The sequence below is a fragment of the Colletes latitarsis genome, chromosome 10 (genome assembly GCF_051014445.1).
Source record: "Colletes latitarsis isolate SP2378_abdomen chromosome 10, iyColLati1, whole genome shotgun sequence".
NCBI lineage: Eukaryota > Metazoa > Arthropoda > Insecta > Hymenoptera > Colletidae > Colletes > Colletes latitarsis.
The window spans coordinates 27,111,033-27,134,237 of record NC_135143.1 but is presented as its reverse complement, the minus strand read 5'-3'; the positions used below and the strand labels follow the sequence as shown (position 1 = coordinate 27,134,237).

Genomic DNA, 23,205 nt, shown 5'->3' with positions numbered 1-23,205 from the left:
TTTTTGAGGTCTTACACAAGACTACCCTCTTGAATCTTAAAAAAATCAGTTTTGTCATTCGTAAGGAATAATGTATGTCTCTAATATTCTTAATGAAAGTGAAATAGTTTCCCGGTGAGTCACACGGTATTTCTTGGAATGGAAGGAGGTGGGTGTACGTGTGGGAAATAAGATTAAAATTTGAAAAGGTGTCATATTTTTGGTAGAAATAGTGTTAAAATACAACGAAAAATAAATTGTACGCTAAAGATTAAATTTACAGAAATGGTGGACGGAAAAGTTAATAAGGATAGGAAGATCTTGATACGACGTTTGAGAGGAAAGGAATCGCGAAGAAAGCGAGAGTGATATTCGATCTTGTCGATCGCATCAATTGAAAGAAATCGCTTCTCGATTTCCGTCAAGTGAAAACAACGACCTTCATTAGGCGTCTTTGCGAAAAAGAAAGTCCAATCTATTCCAATCAATGTTGGGCAAAATACAATTAAAATAACGACCGATCACTTCTATCGAAACGGATAATCGTTAATCAGTCGACTGACGATTGGCAGCTAAATTACTTCTACTTTTGTTTTAAATAAAAACTGCATCGATTTAAATATTTTCACAAATTTTTACAAGTTTCTTCTACATTTGTTATAGACTAAGAAAGTACACTTTGTATTATACTTTTTTATACTTTCGCTCTAATCATATATAAATGTTTTTCTCTAGAAACAAAAAAAGAAAAAGAAAATTAAATATAACACGAATAAAAATACAGTACATTTCTTTATTAATTTCAACAATTTTAGAAAGTGCATAAGTTAATAATATTATAGTATATTATAAAATATCGTAGCTTTTACTATTTTCCAAAAACTTCAACACGCGATTAATTATCCTAGTCACTAATAACGCATTCGAGTGATTGATGCTACTATAAACGACTAATTGAAACCGCAATTTCAAGGAAAAGAGACATGAATATTTCTCGTGATAGTGAATTTCGATTTTATTATCACTTCGACCCGATTTATCAACGGCTAGAAAGTTTCGTCATCGAGACGTTATGTTTGTTCGATATAGAGATCGGTTTTTACAGTTCGCTCGATTTTAGATAAAATTCAATACGATCAGAATCTGACGGCGAGAAAAATAATTTGGTAAAATGAAATTCAGCCATGAATCTTTTGTGAAAGGTAATTAAATTAAGTGAGAATACACCAACCTACTTTCGACATTTCAATGGAACAGTGTGCAACGCGTGATTTAGGTGAAAAGCAATTAAAGTCTGCGTTTACGTGCGTACGAAGGGGCAATAAGATCCACTGAAACAAGATTAATTGCTTCCCAACTGCGGACGAGATATCTCGCGACACAATATCGCTCGTACGAAGCCACGGACGAGTTATCTCGCGGGCCCTTTTTTCCATATTTAACCCTTGGACAGTTTTAAGGTTTCTGATTGAATTGTTGCATGATTGTAATTGTAAATTTCTCATTTTATTACTATCGTATTCATCTATATTACAAATTAGAAATAAACACAATGATGTATTATCTCATTTCTGTGTAACTCACAGGGTAAATTTAATCTGTGAAAGGCTGAATCCGATCTGTAAAAAGGTTGATTTATAGTGCAAAGCCTGTATTCGTAACTGTAATTGATGTAATTGATGTAATCCTCTAATTACGTATTCTTTTTAACCTGAACTGATTAATTTTATCTCTGTGGTAGCACTAGAAAAATATTTATGGCGTTTAACGATCGGGTAGAAGGCGTGTTAGCCTCGATATGCTTGAGGAATTGGTATAGTGAATTTATGAAATCTGCATGAGGTCTGCTGGACTCCAGTGATTCGTACATACATTACATTTCGTAAGTTCATATTGTCTTAGAAGTAGGGCTTGGAAAGATTCTGAAAATAGTTGTTTCAAACTGTTATACAGGGTGTTCGGTCACCCCTGGGAAAAATTAAAAAATTTTAAAGGCTTCGAGAATAACTGTTTTTAACTTCTATGACTAACTTTTATTCCGAATAATTGGTATGATGAATTTAAAAGTAGATATTGGGTGTTCAATATCAATTTCACGACTGAGGCTTCATTAAAAAATGATTAAAAAATTTCAAATCATTCTGAAAAAATTATTTTTGGTTGAGGGACTCAATTACAAGCATTTTTGGTGAATAGACATATCCCTGAATTTCTACCCACTTTCGAGAAAAAAATTCAAGAAGGTGTGAAATTTTTAGACGAAATTAAAAAATTTCAAATCATACTAAAAAAATTATATTTAGTTAGAGTGGTCAATTACAAGCATTTTTTGTGAATAGACATACCCTCGAATTCCTATCCACTTTCGAGAAAAAAATTCAAGAAGGTGTGGAATTTTTCGATAAAATTAAAAATTTTCAAATCATATTAAAAAAATTATATTTAATTAGAGGGCTCAATTACAAGCATTTTTGGTGAATAGACATACCCCTGAATTTCTACCCACTTTCGAGAAAAAAATTCAAGAAGGTGTGAAATTTTTAGACGAAATTAAAAAATTTCAAATCATACTAAAAAAATTATATTTAGTTAGAGGGGTCAATTACAAGCATTTTTGGTGAATAGACATACCCTCGAAATCCTACCCACTTTCGAGAAAAAAATTCGAAAAAGTGTGAAATTTTTCGACAAAATTAAAAAATTTCAAATTATTCTGAAAAAATTATATTTAGTTAGAGGGGTCAATTACAAGCATTTTTGGTGAATAGACATACCCTCGAAATCCTACCCACTTTCGAGAAAAAAATTCGAAAAAGTGAGAAATTTTTCGACAAAATTAAAAAATTTCAAATCATTCTGAAAAAATGATATTTAGTTAGAGGGGTCAATTACAAGCATTTTTGGTGAATAGACATACCCTCGAAATCCTACGTACTTTCGAGAAAAAAATTCTTTACCGAAAATATACTGAGTGACCAAAAATGTTTCTCTAACTTTTTAACGAAGCCTCAATCAACTAATTAGTATCCTTGATTTTCGTCTTATTTTGGCCTCTAGAATCTCCCATTAAAATTTTCCCAGAGACACATCTACTCCGATTAACTGTTACAAAGAATCTAAAAGTCGAACTGCATCGGTTTAAGTTAAAGTTCTTAGCAAGTGTAGAATAAAAAAATTACGGTTATAGAACCTGTACGAGTTGACTTTCGAATATAAAAACTGATCTTATTATTCAGAATGGGAGGGGAGTATTTAATTACAGAATTAGCAACGCGTAGTCAGTGACAATTAGTTACGTAGTTTCTCGTGATTAATGGAACTTTAACGAAACTTCAGGGGGATAAAAAAAAAAGCATCGAATTCATTGCACGCTCGAATGCAATTCTTACATCATCGATAGCCGCGGCCTTTCGATACTTTTTACTTTTGTGCGCGCAGGCCTTCGCACCGGAGTATTTCCGCAAAGTACGTTTCATTCCAATTGGGATTCGAACGAAATCGGGTTGACGTTGCTTTCTACCAGTCGTCGCACGAAAATTTCCTTTCGGCAGTAGGTCGCTGTATTTCGACGTAAAATTTTACGTGGTTGCTGAGCCTCTATTTGCATTCATCGAACGTGACATTAATTTCAACGCGCGTCGATGAACATTTCTTCGAATTTACACCGCGAAGCCGGTCGCGTTGCTTCGATTTCTTCAACACCTTGTCTAAGACGCTGCATGGAGACTTTTAATTAAAAATATCCAAGTCTTTACGCTGAATGAATTCTCAGTAATACTCAATTTTCAATGTTTCAGGCATAGAAGTCAAGCTGCATCTCGTTTGTGGGTTTGTTGGAACAAACAAGAGATTTAATATGGCGCCATGAGAAGAAGTCTAATGGCGTCGAGTCGATAAACATTTACTTCGAATTTACACCGCGAAACCGGTCGCGTTGCTTCGATTTCTTCAACACCTTGTCTAAGACGCTGCACGGAGACTTTTAATTAAAAATATCCAAGTCTTTACGCTGAATGGATTCTCAGTAATACTCAATTTTCAATGTTTCAGGCATACAGGGTGTTCGTCCACCCCTGGGAAAAATTTTAATGGGAGATTCTAGAGGCCAAAGTAAGACGAAAATCAAGAATATCAATTTTTCGTTTGAGGTTTCGTTAAAAAGTTATTAACAATTAAATTAAAAAATTTCAAATCGTTCTAAAAAAATTATTTTTGGTTGCGGGGGTCAATTACAATCACTTTTGGTCATTACGCATACCCCCAAAATCCTACTCACTTTCGAGAAAAAAATTCCTCACCGAAAATCTAATTTGGCGCCTAAATTTTTCGACGAAAAAAAAAAATTTCAAATCGTTCTGAAAAAAATATTGTTAGCTGTGAGGGTCAATTGCAATCATTTTTGGTGAATAGACATACCCCCGAAATCCTAGCCACTTTCTAGAAAAAAATTCAAGAAGGTGTGAAATTTTTTCAACGAAATTAAAATATTTCAAATCGTTCTGAAAAAAATATTGTTAGCTGTGGGGGTCAATTGCAATCATTTTTGGTGAATAGACATACCCCCGAAATCTTGCGCATTTTCGAGAAAAAAATTCAGTAAGGATGAAACTTTAAACGTTAATAACTTTTTAACGAAGCCACCATCAACAAATTGGTATTCTTGATTTTCGTCTTATTTTGGTCTCTAGAATCCCCCGTTAAAATGTTTCCCAGGCTGTATAAGTCAAGCTGTGTCTCGTTTGTGGGTTTGTTGGAACAAACAAGAGATTTAATATGGCGCCGCGAGAAGAAGTCTAGCGGCGTCGAGTTGCAAGACATTAGCAGCCGGTTGACAGCTACGTTCCTCGATATAATCTTATCATTGAACTTCGATCTCAATAGAGCGATAGTTTCAGCATCTGCCACGCTAGAGAGAAGATGAAATCGAACGGTAACGCTTACCACTATCAGTCAGTCACATCGTCTTCGTTTAAAAAAAATTAAGGACCAATGACTTCAAAAAATCATACTACACAGTAAATCGTTTTTAAGTGCAAGGGTCGTTGGACTATCCACTGAGGATTAGCCATGAATCGATCCTCGTCGTTCTGTGTATAAAAGTATGATTGTAATATTTTACTAGATATTTTATATTTTACGAACTCGGATTGAAGATCTCAATCGTCATGCTGTAATTGTATTCGTCATACTAGATTACGTAGTACCGATGACCGCGATTATGGGTACCAGATGAACGATATGATTTGTAAAAACACATTTCATTCAGTTCACGAATCGCGCCTTGAGTGCTTTTACTTTCCAGATGTTGCTTATTGGCTGTGTTACATCGAATCACTTTCGAACACACGGTTACCGAAGAACAATAATAATTTCAGTTATAGTTGTTGTCTGGGAGAGGAACGTAGGAAGTTGGATAATTAACTTAGCTTGCAGATAGTATAAATTTTATTACATTAACAGTTTCATTAAAATGCGTCTTACGTTGCTAACAAATAATATTCACGCGTTCTGTAACTTCAAGTATGGAATTTGTAATTCTCCTGCCACTACTGTCGAAAACACTGATCCTTTTATTCAAATTAAAAGAAACACCCGGTGTTAGTAACTGAGTAGGTATTTAGATTGGGAGTACAATTAACGAGGGAAAGAAGTAACACAAAAACAGATGCACATTGAAGGATAAATACATATGTACCAGTAAATAAATCCAGTTAATTGTTTCAGGTGTTCGAGAGGACAGAACGTTTAAACGAGTTTTACGAGGTCGAGGAAAAGGTACGTAATCGTATCAATTATCAGGTATAATACACATTTGTGTCATATAATTAACGTTCGAAAGGTCGGTTTCGAAGCGGCGAATTACTAAATAGAGGCATGCAGTGAAAATATCCGTAGCATGCATTGAAACGAATTAATCTTACAGCTCAAGTCGCGAAGTCTCGAATATATTAAAAGCAAAAGTAATCAAAATAGTACAAAGCAAACGACGACTGTATTATAACACGGTATAATATAAATAAGCCGCAAGAATTTGTCTTTTTCTGAGAAGCATCTCAAAATGTCTCGCAATTAAATCGTACGTCAGGTAAAGTCGAGTTTTATTCGCGAATAACGAATAAAAATTTAAAATGAATCAAAAGCAAATGTTTATGAATTAGATTCCATTAACGAATTTTTTAAATCAATATTCAGATGAACAAAGTCGCGAGGTCAAGGGGTCGCGGAGCGTAAGAGATCCACTGGTCAGAGTTTTCGGGGAACACCTTGTTTCGCATTACGTATCCGCCGCTGTCTCCCACTACCCTAAAGCGGACCCAGGTATTACCTAGTGGAGGTAACTTTCAGCGAGACACGCTATATAAGAGAATGAAGGACCGCGGCCGGCCAAGATAAAGCTCGCGTGTTGTCAATCCGTTCATCGTGCCGTTGCTCCTCTACCTTCGTCGTTGACAGGTAAGTGGGGGGTGAAAGAGTACGTTTTCGAAAATTTATTAGGGGGGGGCGGGAGGGGGGGATGAAAGGGGGAGCTCGAGAAATAACGCGAGATCAGTGACGACGACAGTGCAAGTGCTTCCAGCGGAAGTTCGATCGTTAATTTTGACCTTTTTTCCTGTGTAACGTTGGTGTCCATTTTGTTTTCGAACGCGCGGGAATCGGTCGAGTCGAATTCGAGATCGGCACACCAATGCGCGCGATACAGGCGGACACGTATCGAGGGAAACTCGGCGAAAAATTCGCTAGATTAGCATCGTTATGCATGGTGGAGCAGAGATTATGGCACGTGCCTTAGAAGCGGGAAAAGGAACCGGTTGTGCGAGGGCGATCAGGAACTGCAACGAGGAATTTACGAAACATTTTTCCACCGCTGGATAAGTCGATGTACACGAAACTATTTTACCAAGTAATTCATTTGCTGCGAGCATTTCGTAGATCGCGCCATTTCTGGCACTTTTAATTAAACTGGTACTCTTGAATCTTCGATAAGAAAACTGAAGGAAAATTCTCGGCTAGGCTAGATAAATTAAATTAAGACAAGTTAAAATATTCCTCGACACTTTGCAAAACTCACAATTTTTGTTAATTATAGGCAGACACATGGCTTTGCTTCATACGAAATTTTTTAAATATAAAATTGTTAAAATAGCCTATCTTATGTGTAACATTATCATTGTCGCTATGAAATAGTTCATAAAATAACAGTCTTGTACTTAATTGAGACTCGAACCAGACTCGACGTAAGACTAGCAACATAAGTGATGTTAACTACGTATATTCTTCGAAAATTAACTTTTGTCTAGGTCCTCTTAATTTTATCTTCAATTTCGAATTGCGTACAATTAGCGTAAGCAGTGTTTACGTATGTTTGTAAGTGTAATACGCGGTACGGCGCAGAGAGAAATATTTAAGCTATTTTTGAGCTAATTTTTGCGTTAAACTAACATTTCCATATTCTTTCGTAGAGAAGGAGAAACTGGTCGAACGGTGCGTTAAAATGAGAAAATAGCCCGGAAGTGATCGAATGCAAAGTTCCACGAGAATCTCTGAATATATCGGATGCTTAAAATTCCGGAAAGTGCGATCGATAACAGCTCGACACGCGAGAGTAAAAGGTTAATACGCTGGATACCGCAGTCTTTGGTCTACCGGATTGAAAAATGTCGCCACAGCTATAAAGCACGCTCCAGATTTCCTTAAGAGCATGTCCAACCGGCCGACCAGTTACGTGCGCCCTCCGTTGATTATATTATACAGCCGCGTTCCCCTCGTTTGTAGTTACCAGGCAACTATCTCTTTTTTCATTATGCAATTGCTTTCTTTGCGCTACGCCTCGAGAGACCCCTCCGGATCAGCTTCCAACCACGACAATCGCAAACTTAATCGAAAGAAGGACACACGATTCGACACGAACGGCTTGTAAAAACGACGCTGTTCATAGCCACATGGGGAATCGCTTCCACAATTGTCAAAACTCGCGTGAATTGTACCAAATAACTAGAGCGAGCCCTTTATTACCCGATCTCGTAAAGTTTCTAAAACGTTAGCCTACGGTATCGTCTTACTCCTATTCACATCTTCTCTAGAAGCTTCACATCCTCGTGACTCGTTACCTAAGAACATATTACAAAACACATGTATTATACCCTTGAGATTACAATAGATGCGTAACCTACATGTTTACCCTCTTACGATCGAAACCAATCGTTAACGTGAACTTTGAAAGTAATCTCAAGTTAAATAGAAAACTTCCGTGCAATTGCACAGAATTTCTGAGAGTCGATCTTTGCGCCAGAAACGGTTCGCCGCGTGTGTCGATCCACGTTCGCGGAGAAAGTTTCCACGATTTTCCTCGATCAAAGATACCGGTGAAACCTGATCAGAATATCGACGCGCGAGGTGAAAGAAATGAAGAAAAAAAAAAAAAAAAAATAAAAAGTTCGCGAGACGATCGAGTTCCAGACGCACCGTGTCCTTTCTAGACGCGAACCTTGGACGATATTGTTTCTCGATCTGCATGCGCAAACGCCATAACTCAATTCGCAACACCCGATACAGATACGCTCCCATTTTTCTCGTACAGTGCCATTTTTGTACGCAGGACCCTCTCACTTTCACTCGGGGCTACCGATCGAGACTGCCACCACCTTCTTGACGACCGGCCGGTTCGCTGACTCGCGTCTAAGTAAAGACAAGCTCCTCATTAAGACCGGTAACCGCATTTTTCCGGCGTCCAGCCGGTGCAAATCATTAACCATTTTGTTCTTTAAACGAACAGGTTAATCGGGAAAGCAGCGACTAAAATTACGCGATGACCCGCGAGATCTAACAAACGGGTTGCGTAAAATGTCTTATTAAACCGGGAAACGGCGGAGGCTGTACGACGATGGCGGTCATTTACTTACGTGCAGGCTACATTTTTACTCCTAAACTGTGCTTATAGTTATGGGAACCTTTTCTTATTACCTAAGAAGTCTTCGTCCTTTCAAGACTTCAATTAAGTTCCTTATAATTATACTATAGTCTTGACTCGCAGAGACACAATATTTCAGTAAAATTATAAATACCAACTGGGGGGTTCCAACTGTATCGTTTCGATTTTAACTACAGTTTTAAATTGTTTCTATTTATTATAGGAAAGAACGGAATTCGAATAATTTACTTTTGGGCAGTTAAGGCAAAATTCGACAACAGCAGATAGTTATACGGGGTGTTCGGCCAGGGTGTAGAGGCCAAAATAAGACGAAAATCAAGAATATCAATTTTTCGTTTGAGGTTTCGTTAAAAAGTTATTAACAATTAAATTCAAAAATTTCAAATCGTTTCGGAAAAATTATTTTCGGTTGCGGGGGTCAATTACAATTACTTTTGGTGAATGCACTTACCTTCGAAATCCTATTCACTTACGAGAAAAAAAATCGAGTAAGTACTGAAATTTTTAAACGAAATTAAAAAATTTCAAATTATACTAAAAAAATTATATTTAGTTAGAAGGGTCAATTATAATCATTTTTGGTGAATAGACATACCCCCGAAATCCTACCCACTTTCTAGAAAAAAATTCGAGAAGGTGTGAAATTTTTCGATAAAATTAAAAAATTTCAAATCGTTCTAAAAAAATTATATTTAATTACAGGGATCAATTGCAATCATTTTTGGTCATTAGACATACCCTCGAAATCCTACCCACTTTCGTAAAAAAAATTCGGAAATGTGTCTAATTTTTTCGGCGAAAATAGAATTTTTCAAATCGTTCTAAAAAAATTATATTTAGCTAGGGGGGTCAAATACAATCATTTTTGGTGAATAGACATACCCCCGAAATCTTGCGCATTTTCGAGAAAAAAATTCATTAAGGGCGAAACTTTAAACGTTAATAACTGTTTAACGAAGCCTTCATCAACAAATTGGTATTCTTGATTTTCGTCTTATTTTGGCCTCTAGAACCCCCCATTAAAATTTTTCCCATGGTTGTCTGAACACCCTGCATCTGCTTACAGAGACACATTTTAGTAGAACTATAAATACCAACAAGGGGATTCCAACTGTATCGTTTCGATTTTAACAATAGTTTTGACTTGTTTGTATTTATTATAGGAAAGAACGGAATTCGAATAATTTACTTTTGCGCAGTTGAGGCGAAATTCGACACCAGTTGATATTAATACACAACGATATCGTTGAGTCCCGGAGTCGTCTTTATCTTTCGCCAACGTCCGTAGTCGACGACCGAACAAAAGGACTGCGAGCGAGAGCGAATAAGAAAAAAAGCATTGTCTTTCGTACGAATCGTCGCCGGGATCTCAGCTCGTATTGTTTTTTCTTTTTTAAATGTCGTCTTTCACGCTTCACTGGCTTCAAAGGGGATTCCCCGGTTCCCCGCCATCCTCATTCTCTTTATTCTCTCGCCAGTTTCGAGACAGGATAAGTATCATTAAAATCTTACGTTATTAATCCACGTATTACAGAAATTACGTAAGTTCCAGGTTACAAAAAGTATGGAAAAAACGTACGCGTCGATAGTTCGAGCGTTTCGAGTACCATCGTTGTGCAAAATTCCATTCGAGAGCGAACGATACACTTGGAAAGCCCCGTTTGCAAGAACACACAACCGAAGTGAAAGCGACGAGTCGAAAAATGTACTTTCTTCGTATCGACGGGAGGTTGAAATTTTATTCGCGCTCAACGGTCTACTATTTAAGAGTTATTCGCGATCGCTTTGTCACGTCGATTCTAGGGCTTCGCTTTTACTCTTTTTTCGCGTTTGTCACGCTCAACAGAAGTTTCTTTTTATCAACGAGAGATCTGTGCTGTACGAACGTCGGGAGGCCCGTTCCCGTAAGTCGAGCCTTTCAAATTTATCGAAAGCGCCGGATCTCTCGTGATACATCATAGCCGTTACGAATGAGATGTCCTCAACGGATCGTGAAACCGCTGTTCGTGTTTTACGCACTTAGAAAGCGGAGGTGCTTTCCATCGGCCGACGTCCGATGAAACAAGTACGAACACGCGTGTTTCAAGTTTAACAATACAGTCGTACAGCTATAATTAATTCCTAAACGGGACAAACGTAACGCTGGTCTCGATAAATTGTAAACAATGGTTAAACTATCTTCCTCTTTATCAATGTACACTGAGATTAGGAAATGACAGAAAAAATATTGACTCTGGTTTGAAAAATGTAAGGCACGATTTATTTAATTAATGTTATATGGTTATTGTTATTGTATTTTATATTTATCATTATGGTATTGTGGTTATGCACTCGGGTATAGTTCGCGCAGTAATCAGTCAATTATTTTAACGAATGGAAACCGGCCCACAGGTTGTTGAATGCATATTTCGTTTTCTACGGTTACGGTCGAACGGATCAAACCAGTTGCAAATACCAAACGTCTCGTTATGCGGATAAAAATGGAATTTCACTTAATCGTGCACGCGGATAGAGTAATTTTACTTTTCTTCGATCAATTTGCCGTTTAGATTACGATGGTGTAAATTGGTCTGATCTTTGAGCCGAAAGCGATAGGAGGCGGACTTCATCAATCGCTTTATTCGACACGTTAGCACGTTTATTGCGGAGGAGATAGATTTACCTCTTTAAATCCGCCTGTCGGAGGTTGAGTTATTTACCTGCTAACAAGGAAACATACCAACTTGCCAATCGCTATGCCGTAGTAGCAGAATAATCGAGAATATTTGATCTGTATTTCTTTTATCCGCCGTCGTCCATCTTGGACGAGTGAAATCCCCAACTTAAATATCTCTCAAACTATTAGAAATATAGAGAACGTGTAAATGCGTGAATTTTATATTTTTTATGACGATTTTGACTCATAGAGAAATACAAAACTCGTCCAAGTCGGTGATTGACGCTTCGATATGTTCCCTTATAAGCACATAACTAAAAACGTAAACAATAAATTATTAGCCTCTTTAAGAAAAATTCCGTTTGCATGTTGAGTACGATAGAGTATATTCTTATAATACTCAAAGATAACCGTATTTCAAACAAAATGAAACATAGCACGAGGAAAGTTTTAACGATCGAAAAGTGCTTCGACATTTCTGGGAGGCGTTTAAAAATAAAAAATCCGTTCTGAAAATGTTAGGAGAATTTTACAGCAGATGGTGGACGAGAGAGTATACAACCTCGCTCGACTTGGTGTACGATTGTGCTGTTTCACCAACATTTCTCCGTGGCCCTCTTTCTCGCGAATATTCTAGGTCATCGGCATTAAACGTGCATGCGTACTGCACACTTGCACGCAACAGCTGCAAGTCGATTCCCTGAAAATCAAGTATCACTTTTCTAAAGGATTACTTACGTCTCTCTTTGCGTTCTCCAATTACTTTCTTCCAAGGTTTTTTTACCGGTGAAACCGTGGCGACGCGACTGTTTAACTGTCACGTTTAATGGCGTACTAAAATCTTTTGAATAGGCACGAAGATAATCTGAGATCGTTACATTAAAATTGCGACTTATTGTTGGTATATTGTGGTAAATATAAAGGGGTAGCTACAGGGATTCAAATCCTCCGCCGTCGATAAAAAATATTTATTATTTAAATGTTATTTTTTTTTCTATTCGTTGACAAATTATCTAAAGCGTATTTTCATATTTTTAATTATAATTTTTAGAGACGGGGAATTCGAGAATTCCATTGTTGTCACTCTATCGTATTTATTATCGTATTAAACGCGATTACGATTTAAAATTACACAGTAAATGGAGACGTATTTTCTCTGACATTCGCGCGTCGTTCACGTGCGAATAAAACGTGACGTTGAACGATCGTTGGGAATTAACACCGAATAAAAAGTCGATGATTGCACAGAGATGCAAGATGAAACGAACGAGGGAAAGCGTCGGTCGTAAATCTACTAAGCATCTCCGATGAAAATCAAACGTAACCGATCGTACGCGATACGTTCACGGGATAATCAAAAAGATCCATCGATTCTAAGACGAGCACCGATTACCATCAATCTCACAAAGCATCGTAACTTTCCGTTTCGAGGAGTTCCACAGTCTGTTGCATGTATGTGGGAATTCGAAACACAAATCATGATCAATTATCAACATCAGACATACGTCTCTTTATTAGCATTTTAAGACACGAGCATTTATAAAATATACAGAGTGTTCAGCTAACCCTGGGAAAAATTTTAATGGGGGATTCTAGAGGCCAAAATAAGACGAAAATCAAGAATACCAATTTGTTGATGGAGGCTTCGTTAAAAAGTTATTAACGTTTAAAGTTTCACCCTTACTGAATTTTTTTCTCGAAAATGGTTAGAATTTCGAGGGTATGTCTATTGACCAAAAATGATTATAATTGATCACTGCAATCAAAAATATTTTTTTTAGAACGATTTGAAATTTTTGAATTATCTCGAAAAATTTCACATCTTCTCGAATTTTTTTCTAGAAAGTGGGTAGGATTTCGAAGGTATGTCTATTCACCAAAAATGATTGTAATCGACCCCCTCATCCAAATATAATTTTTCCAGAATGATTTGAAATTTTTTAATAACTTTTTAATGAAGCCTCAGTCAAGAAATTGATATTGAACACCCAGTATAGACTTTTAAATTCATCATACCAATTATTTGGAATAAAAGTTAGTCATAAAAGTTAAAAACAGTTATTTTCGTAGCTTTTAAAATTTTTAAATTTTTCCCCGGGGTGACCGAACACCCTGTATGTAGACTTCAGTTTTGTTCTTTACTTCTATGGAAGATATCGATAGTCAGGGTCGCTTTCTCTAGCACGTGTGTAGGTAGAAATCTCTGTTATTTCGTCTGCGTATCGTGTGCAGAAAGTGCATCGAGTACGTAATTTCAGGCAGTAAAGAATAGTATTGTTTTGCAGGATGTATTGGCTGTGTCTGACGGCACTGGCTGTGTCTGCTACAGCACAGAGCGCTTATGATTTGGACGGCAGAGTGTCCTATCCTGGCAAATCGTCCAGCCTAGGACCCCTCTATGCATCCGCGGGTCAAGGTTTCCGCGATAACAGCTACGAGGACAACATCGTGACACCCACGCCAACGCCTGCATTCAGAAACCCTAATCAACAACCTGTAAGCAACGTGACTCGTATTATTGCATCCTACGGTACTCTTATCATCATATCGTTCAGGCTAATTCGAAGAAAGCGTACATCACGAGCCAGAGTAATTGTATAATTTCGACTGGAAGCTGCCTTTAAACCTCAAAGGTGTTGCACGAAAAAAAAACCAGAAAAAATTATTCATATGAAGATATAGATTGTACGTAATCAAGTCCACGTGGCTTTGACAAGAGCTTATCCAGTTATTTATTAAATTTTCAACGAATGTTAAGCTAGTGTTTGGTAAACACAATTTCAGTTAATATCATTTCCACGGTAAAAGTAACAAGGTCTATCATGACTGAAAAAAACTATTTTGATTAAAAAGAGTTGTAAATTGCAGAAAAAATCCTAAAAGATTTAAAAGAGTGATCGACCATGCGTGGAATCGAGAACTTTTACCGCTGATTTCCTTTAAAGGACTGGTAGACTCAAGGCCCAACAGGTGCAAAGTATTAAATCGTCTCAGAGTACAGAGAAATGAAAAATATCATTCTAATAATTATACATATTTGATCGATGCGTGAAATTTCTGTTTCAAATCCGCGATTGTAATTATAGTAATTAAGTGTCAAGGGGCCAAATTCGTTTACCGTGACGACAAACGACTGCGATATATTTCCCCTTTTCATTTTGCGACTTTTTGAGTGGCTCGAATTCCGAGTATTAATAGCTGCAATGAAAGCAGTTGCGTCATATTATATTGCGTATTCGTGATACATATTACGTAAGGGTTTACGTAAAAATAACCGGTTACTTCAAAGTACCGATTCACGTGACTTTCTTACCGCGTGCAACTGCGTAACAAGTGCGTGAACTTCCATGAATGGTTTCCCACCTGGGAGAAGAATTTACTGACTATGGTGTTCACCGTTTCTGCGCGGTAGAGGATCAACCATACGTGTTGCACGTTTAATGATCGACGAATTACTGTATTTCTTTGCAGTTGTATCGCAAACCGACGCTCGAGCAAGGCATCAGAGTAAACGGACCGCCACGTGGTATTCTTCGCGGTGGACAGCCACAAAATCCAGAGGTAATTTATCGATCGACTCGTTAACAGTTTAACTCTGACTTTTGCAAAATTCGAGCGGGCCGTAACAGGTGCAGACGAAATTGTTGTTCTTCGTATCGTACGATAAGTGAAAGCAACTAAAGAAATCCTTGCATCCATTGTTCGCGACTTTGCACAATAAAGGCCTTACATAATCGCCGGCTATTACGACCCAGGAGAAAGAAATAATTTCATGAACGGGACAAATCGTTTTACTTTTTCTTCGGTGATTTAAAAAGAAATTACGTGTCCCATTCTACGACCGTCGAACCGAAGCATGTTTCACGATAGATCGTCGAATCGATTTTACCAACAATCTCGTTACGCTGTCCTTTAACCCTTTTGCTCACAATTTCTCACGATCGTTACAAATTTTTTAATACATAATTGACATAGTAACAATATACAGGGTTTTCGGCCAGCCCTGGGAGAAATTTTAATGGGAGATTCTAGAAGCCAAAATAAGGCGAAAATCAAGAATAACAATTTGTTGATTGAGGCTTCGTTAAAAAGTTATTAACGTTTAAAGTTTCACCCTTACTGAATTTTTTTCTCAAAAGTGGGTAGGATTTCGGGGGTATGTCTATTCACCAAAAATGATTGTAATTGACTCCCGCAAACGAAAATAATTTTTTTAGAACGATCTGAAATTTTTTTTTTTGTCGATTTTAAGCGCCTAATTAGATTTTCGGTAAAGAATTTTTTTCTCGAAAGTGCGTAGGATTTCTGGGGTATGTATAATGACCAAAAATGATTGTAATTGACCCCCGCAATTGAAAATAATTTTTTTAGAACGATTTGAAATTTTTTTTTTCCGTCGTAAAATTTCACACCTTCTCGAATTTTTTTCTCGAAAGTGTGTAGGATTTCGGGTTTATGTCTATTCACCAAAAATAATTGTAATTGACCCCCGCAACTGAAAATAATTTTTTTAGAACGATTTGAAAAATTTTGTTTTCATCGAAAAATTTCAGCTCCCATCCGATTTTTTTTCTCGAAAATGGGTAGGATTTCGGGGATATGCGTAATGACCAAAAATGATTGTAATTGACCCCCGCAATTGAAAATAATTTTTTTAGAACGATTTGAAAAATTTGTTTTTCATCGAAAAATTTAGGCACCTTCTTGAATTTTTTTCTCGAAAGTGGGTAGGAATTCGGGTTTATGTCTATTCACCAAAAATGATTGTAATTGACCCCCGCAACTGAAAATAATTTTTTTAGAACGATTTGAAAAATTTTGTTTTCATCGAAAAATTTCAGCTCCCATCCGATTTTTTTTCTCGAAAATGGGTAGGATTTCGGGGATATGCGTAATGACCAAAAATGATTGTAATTGACCCCCGCAATCGAAAATAATTTTTCCAGAACGATTTGAAATTTTGGCCTCTAGAATCTCCCATTCAAATTTTTCCCAAGGGTGGCCGAACACCCTGTAAATTAAAAATCTATTGGAAATGACACCATTCAGGGGTTGATGTAATTAGTATACGTGTACGAAGGGTATTAAAATGTGAAGTAACGGGTAAAATTATGTTTCGTAGTGTTTTATAACAAGTGAAGCTCAATGTGGTAAATTTAACACGCCCATGAGCGAAAGGCTTGAAGAATACTATCGAGCAACGAAACATTTGCGTAAACGTTTCACTTTCCCGCGAGTGTCACTGTCATTGAAACTACGATGTCATTAACATTGTACTGTGGTTGAAGGCCGAGGAGCTGGAAGAAAAGGAGGAGCCCGACCGTCTGACGCTTCTCTTGCCGCAAAGCAAATTCGATTGCGTGAACAAACAGACCGGATACTATGCCGACGAGGACCTAAATTGCGAAGTATTCCATTACTGTCAGGATAACGCTAAACACTCGTGGATCTGTCCCGAAGGATTCACGTTCCACCAAGTAAGTGTTACGGTCCCGACGTGTATTTTAAAATCGATTATGGACACGTACGTGCTCTGCAATCGTAAAACGCGTTACGTGATACTTGTTTCGCGTTACAATTATGGAAGATTCGAAAGCAGTTCGAATATCGATTTCAGTTCTTGTTGTATAACAATCGTGATAATATTATTGGAACGTATGTAAGATACGACTCGAAAATACAATGATATTCGGTGTGAACGCTGAGCTCCGCTCGATGCAACGCAGTCAGACGTTCCGAACGAAGTGCCGGTATTTTTCCGGCCTGGGAAAATGCTCGTCTGCCCTGGCGAAAAGGTCCTCAAGTGTCCGCCCGTAATTTACGATGGGCCTGGCGTCGTGTAGGCCAGGGCCTGTCGTCGCCAAACAGCCCTTCGGGGCTCGGCCGCTGGGCCGTATTCAGAGCAGGAAAGGGGGTGTCGGGATTTTCCAACACTCGGCCAGCCTGCTATTCTGCTTGTCCTCAAGCGGATGCCTACGTTGATTTCTGTAACAAAAGATCCAGCACATGCCTGAGTACTCGGTTCATCGTTGTGGGAGGTCAATTCGAACCCCTAACGAAGATCTTTCTTTCCGTTACAAAGAAAAATGTTTGTCAGTCGACAATACTCCCCTTCTTCACCACCGTCATATCCTCCTAGGATTAACGAGTTCAGGTTACGCGCGTGCACATCGCTCGATCCTTGAATTGTGATACCCCGTTGTACGATGTTTGCTGGACCATTGTCGAGCTGCAACGCACGGGTCTCCGATGCGATGTACAGGTATCGTTGATGCCTTCGGCTGTCAGTCCGTGTCCTAACGCTCCAGTTTCTTCGCCATGGTGATCGCAAAATCTGCTCTCCGTTATGGCATTTTCGGTACAATCACGCGACAGTGGCTATACCATCACTATCGCCGTGATATCGAGTTCATCGTCATCTGATGGCGGCTAGACATCGCCATCAACCTGACGGCCTCGTCGTCCGGTAGTGACCAGCTGTCACCACCGACCCGACGGCATCATCGTCCAGTAGCAACCAGCTGTCACTACTGACCCGACGGCATCATCGTCCAGTAGCGACCAGCTGTCACTACCGACCCAATGGCATCGTCGTCCGGTAGCAACCAGCTGTCACTACCGACCCGACGGCATCATCGTCCAGTAGCGACCAGCTGTCACTACCGACCCGATGGCATCGTCGTCCAGCAGCGACCAGCTGTCACTACCGACCCGACGGCATCATCGTCCAGTAGCGACCAGCTGTCACTACCGACCCAATGGCATCGTCGTCCGGTAGCAACCAGCTGTCACTACCGACCCGACGGCATCATCGTCCAGTAGCGACCAGCTGTCACTACCGACCCGATGGCATCGTCGTCCAGCAGCGACCAGCTGTCACTACCGACCCGACGGCATCATCGTCCAGTAGCGACCAGCTGTCACTACCGGCCCGATGGCAATGAAGTCGTCATCGTCCAACAGCGGCTAGACATCACTGTTGACGGCCAGACCAATATCGTCACAGGAGGAAGGCGACACCTTTGCCATTGTCGTGACGTCGGTCTTCGTTTCAGCGGCGGTCCCTCTCTCGAACCTCGATTCGTGCGGCGCACGCCGCCACAGGCGATCACAGCCATTGCGGCTGCCTCAGATATGCTACCTGTAGATTAAACATTTAAATTAAAACTTATCACCTGTTTCTGCATGTACAGGTTTCACCCTTTAACCAAGGTGAGGTCACTCATTCCACCGTCGCCACCCAAGGTTTCAGTCGCTCCGCAGCGACAACGAGCTTGGCGCGTCTGCCCCCTTCTCGTAGATTCCCGACCTCGTACCGGTCGTTAAATGAGGACTCGATAGATCCTGAACGGTTCCTTGAATTTGGTACAAAGCTTCTTGCTTTCCCCCGTTGCCCGTTCGCTGGTGATCTCGACCATGACCAAATCCCCTTCCTGGTGCTGCATTTCTGTTTGCACTTCTTGCAAAATTCGCGATTCTGCTGTGGCTCTAACGTTGAACCCCAATAACGCTTCCGCGGTGTATTCCAGTAGGATGGCACCCAATCCTAACGAGCTCGCATCAGTGTATACCTCGGTTCGAAGCGTGCTATTAAACATTGCCAGGATCGGTCGCGTTGATCCGTTTGGACTTTGAACAGAAATTGTCCTTGTGACCTCTTTTTCTGCACAAGCCGCAGGTATTCGGACCCTCGGGGCACCTGATCGCATAATGGCCCGCGTCTCCGCAGTTGTAGCAGGTAACCGCCGGTCTCTGCATGTGTTCCTCGGCTGCCGACGGCCAGGGTTTTTCCGCCGAGATAGGGGCTGCGCTTTCGGGCCTTCGGTTCATTACCCCTCGATGAAGCGGGCGCGGGGCTGCATGTTCAACCGCCACTACCTGGGGCATCGCACCCATCTCGTTCATGGCCGCATACAGCTCGTCGGTGTCTCCGTACGTTTTCGAGCGGATGATGCGAGCGATGTTGTCATCCTCGATCCCTCCGATGACGGCATCTTCTAAATAGGCGTCCGGGATGTCCACCTTCAACGCCCGAAGTTTTGACAACTTCTCGAAGCAGTAGTCGCCTAGTCGCTGTCCAGGCTTCGCCGTATATGTTGCTGCTTCGAGGAGTAACCGCGCGAACGGCAGCGGTTTTTTGAATCGCCGAACGAGCAGGGACTTGAACGACTTCCACGTGTGGTCATTTGCCACCTCCTCGTCGTATACGCGTCGTGCATGACCCTTTAGATTCCGGGCAACGGCATGCAAGGTGTTGTCGCCGCTCCACCCGTAGCGGTTCGCGAGTCGGTCCACCTGGCGTACCCACAGTTCGACGTCCGCATTGTCCCGCGATGGATCGAATTTCGGGATCACGAACTCATCACTCACAGGTCTGCGCTGCACATTTTCTAGTTCCTGACGCAGTCTTTTGACGGTAGCTCGCACGTCCTCCGAACTGGAGCTATCCGTCGATTGTCGTCGACGGCGCGTACGATCACGCGAACCCCTTCGCACGTCACTCCGCACTCGGTCACGATTACCCTCGCGATCCCCTAATGGTTCGTACGAGGATCGCCTTCGCGAACCGTCTCGTGATCCCCTTCGCGAATCACCTCGCGATCTCCTTTGCAACGCATCTCGCGATCTCCTTCGCGACTTGTTTCGCGAATCGTCTCGCGATCTCCTTCGCGACTTGTCCCGCGAATCGTCTCGCGATCTCCTTCGCGACCTGTCCCGCGAATCGTCTCGCGATCTCCTTCGCGACTTGTCCCGCGAATCGTCTCGCGATCTCCTTCGCGACTTGTCCCGCGAATCGTCTCGCGATCTCCTTCGCGAACTGTCCCGCGAATCGTCCCGCGATCTCCTTCGCGAACTGTCCCGCGAATCGTCTCGCGATCTCCTTCGCGACTTGTCCCGCGAATCGTCTCGCGATCTCCTTCGCGAACTGTCCCGCGAATCGTCCCGCGATCTCCTTCGCGAACTGTCCCGCGAATCGTCTCGTGATTGATCGCGCACCACTTCGCAGGATGTTTCGCGTGATTGCTCTTCCGTTTGTTCACGTTCGCGCAAGCGTCCCCGTGAGCAATTCCTCGAGCGTTTCTGCAATTTTCCACTCCGACGGCCCATTGTTTGATGTTTAATCGGACACAGAATAACCACTCACTCCACTCGGATATACACTGTCACAATCGCGTAAAAACGTCTAAAAAATTGTGCAGTAGCGTAAATCCACGATACCACAAACGAATTCCGAGGAAAAGAAAAGAGAAGCTCGTGGTTTATCCCACTTCTGATATGTAAGATACGACTCGAAAATACAATGATATTCGGTGTGAACGCTGAGCTCCGCTCGATGCAACGCAGTCAGACGTTCCGAACGAAGTGCCGGTATTTTTCCGGCCTGGGAAAATGCTCGTCTGCCCTGGCGAAAAGGTCCTCAAGTGTCCGCCCGTAATTTACGATGGGCCTGGCGTCGTGTAGGCCAGGGCCTGTCGTCGCCAAACAGCCCTTCGGGGCTCGGCCGCTGGGCCGTATTCAGAGCAGGAAAGGGGGTGTCGGGATTTTCCAACACGTATTTCCCGCATTCTCTGTGCATGTACGTAGTTTGCATTGTGTAACCATCCGGCGGGAAAACGCGAATCATAAAATGTAAATAATCTGTGACAATTAGCTCCGGGAAGGACAATTTCAAACACGGCGCTAATCGTTTCTGGACAATTCTGGTGCACCGGTGAAAGTTCGCGAAAATAAACTTTTTTTTGTGCCAATTAACCGAGCCTCGAACAGCCGTCGATAAGTAAATTTCACCTCTCGCGCGTTTTGATGTACGGTTTCGTCTGACTACTTCCGGTGTTGTTCTCCAAACGGGTAACTAAGGCCAATCATAAATCGCCTCGATCGGTTTCCTCGATAGCGGCGTATCGCGGTGCGTTTCCGGGGTAATCGACCCACGCCCCTTTTCTCAGCTGAAAAGATACAAATAGAGGAACGGTATGCGCTGTCTTATCTCCACGGGACACCTTTCTCTTTTCTAAACATAGAAACTATCGACCTTTTCCATCTCGAATCCATTCTAATTAAAAATCTCAATAATAGCCGATAAAAGTCTCTAAATTAATCTCGCGTTACATCCAGGAACGAAAAATGGATTCACGTGTCGTTTGTTTGGTAGGTTCACCTAATTTGTATGCCACCGAGCGGTGACATAAACTGCAAGAAGAGCTCGCAGTATCACTTTGTTAACGAATACCTGTACAAACCATTGAATTTGGCCGAAGCGGAGACTAAACCCAATGTGACCTTGAGATACAGCGAGAGATACTTCCCTGCAGACATCCACGCGGACGAACGTGAGGTTGGCGACTATCAGATCACCCCCTCCTCTGCGCCCATTCGTCGTCCTACGCCACCGGTAAGATTTTTCCACAGGCAATAGATCTCATATTACTAGAAAATTAATTCTAGTCAGCGTAATTTACAGTATAAAGTTAACTGCAGAAAAAAAATCACGATGAGACTCAAATTCTAACGAAGAGCTATTTATTTTTTATCCGTTATTCGAGACTTTTTATCTAGATACAAAATTAACGATAGTATGAGAATACAATGTAACTACATAGTTAAATTCGTGAACAAACTTGTGTGATTTAATAATTCAAATAACCTATGTGTAACTTAACATTGTTACCTATATTGTCTCTTCATTTGGTAGTTATATTACTGTGCTTAAAATATAAAATAATCCCTAAAATAATTCTATTAGCACCAATAAGGTTCTTTCAGAAGAGGTCTTCTTTGATATCAAATTAAGAAACGTATTCGTTGGAATGAGTGCAAATATTTATGCACAGGTGTACGCAAGCCCTCAACCACCCACATTGAACAGCATTCCACCCTCGGCTCGTCCACAACCAACAGGCCTTCCACAATTTCGTTTACCATTAAATCAGGTGTTTCGTAGCCCCGAAGAAGTGAATATTCCCCTGCAACACAGACGCCCGCAACCACAGCATCAACCAGTGAGAAGATTCCCTCAGGTCCGACCCGATGATGAAGAATACGAGTGAATTTGACCCGCAGTCGATCGATTCGATATCTATCATTCATCGTCATTACTCATCATCGTATTTCAGTTGCTAATTGTATTGCTGGAATTTCATCATACACCTCTTGCATTTAAATTGAATCAAGGGAAAGATCTTCAGAAGTATTTGTTGTATTTATTCGAATAAATCATAGCAGCGTAGTTGTATAAATTAATCGTAGAATATAAATTATTCCATGTTCTCATTTCTCATATTCCGTAGAAGTCTCTTAATATCTTAGATTGAAATCAGATCGAGCTTCGTCCAAGTTTCTGATTAATACTTTGAGAAAGTTGGTATTAAGTAATGTTTCTCAAGCTGGTTGTGGTTTTAGAGAGAACCCGAATTAATTCAGTAATCATCCCTCCAATACTTGTAAAAAGTTACGATCAGTGATAATTATAATGATATAATGAATTTGTATGTATTTCAAGCATGGTATTTAACGTGTAATCTGTAATTGATATTAGCATAACAGTGATGACCAATAAATTGTTTTGCGTTATTTTTAATAGCGCTCGGCATTTTGTGAACGCTCCTACAGAATTATCACACATTATGTAAATAATTCATCG

At 40.4% G+C, this 23,205-nt stretch overlaps 1 protein-coding gene across 1 annotated transcript; it reads left to right on the top strand.

Annotated features, from left to right (window-relative positions):
* The first annotated feature begins 5,717 nt into the window (after positions 1-5,717).
* On the top strand, positions 5,718-23,205 carry LOC143346162 (uncharacterized). The gene is made up of 7 exons (XM_076773973.1): positions 5,718-5,754; positions 6,172-6,432; positions 13,850-14,060; positions 15,036-15,125; positions 16,853-17,041; positions 21,718-21,957; positions 22,397-23,205. The coding sequence occupies exons 3-7, from the start codon at positions 13,851-13,853 to the stop codon at positions 22,610-22,612; spliced, it is 945 nt and encodes a 314-aa protein (XP_076630088.1). The 5' UTR covers positions 5,718-5,754; positions 6,172-6,432; position 13,850; the 3' UTR covers positions 22,613-23,205.

What these genes read in the sequence shown, in the direction of transcription:
- LOC143346162 (XM_076773973.1), top strand. Translation starts at nt 13,851, where the DNA reads ATGTATTGGCTGTGTCTGACGGCACTGGCTGTGTCTGCTACAGCACAG. An exon ending in GACAGCCACAAAATCCAGAG is followed by an intron (nt 15,126 to 16,852) that starts GTAATTTATCGA and finishes CTGTGGTTGAAG; the next exon opens with GCCGAGGAGCTGGAAGAAAA. An exon ending in AAGGATTCACGTTCCACCAA is followed by an intron (nt 17,042 to 21,717) that starts GTAAGTGTTACG and finishes TTTGTTTGGTAG; the next exon opens with GTTCACCTAATTTGTATGCC.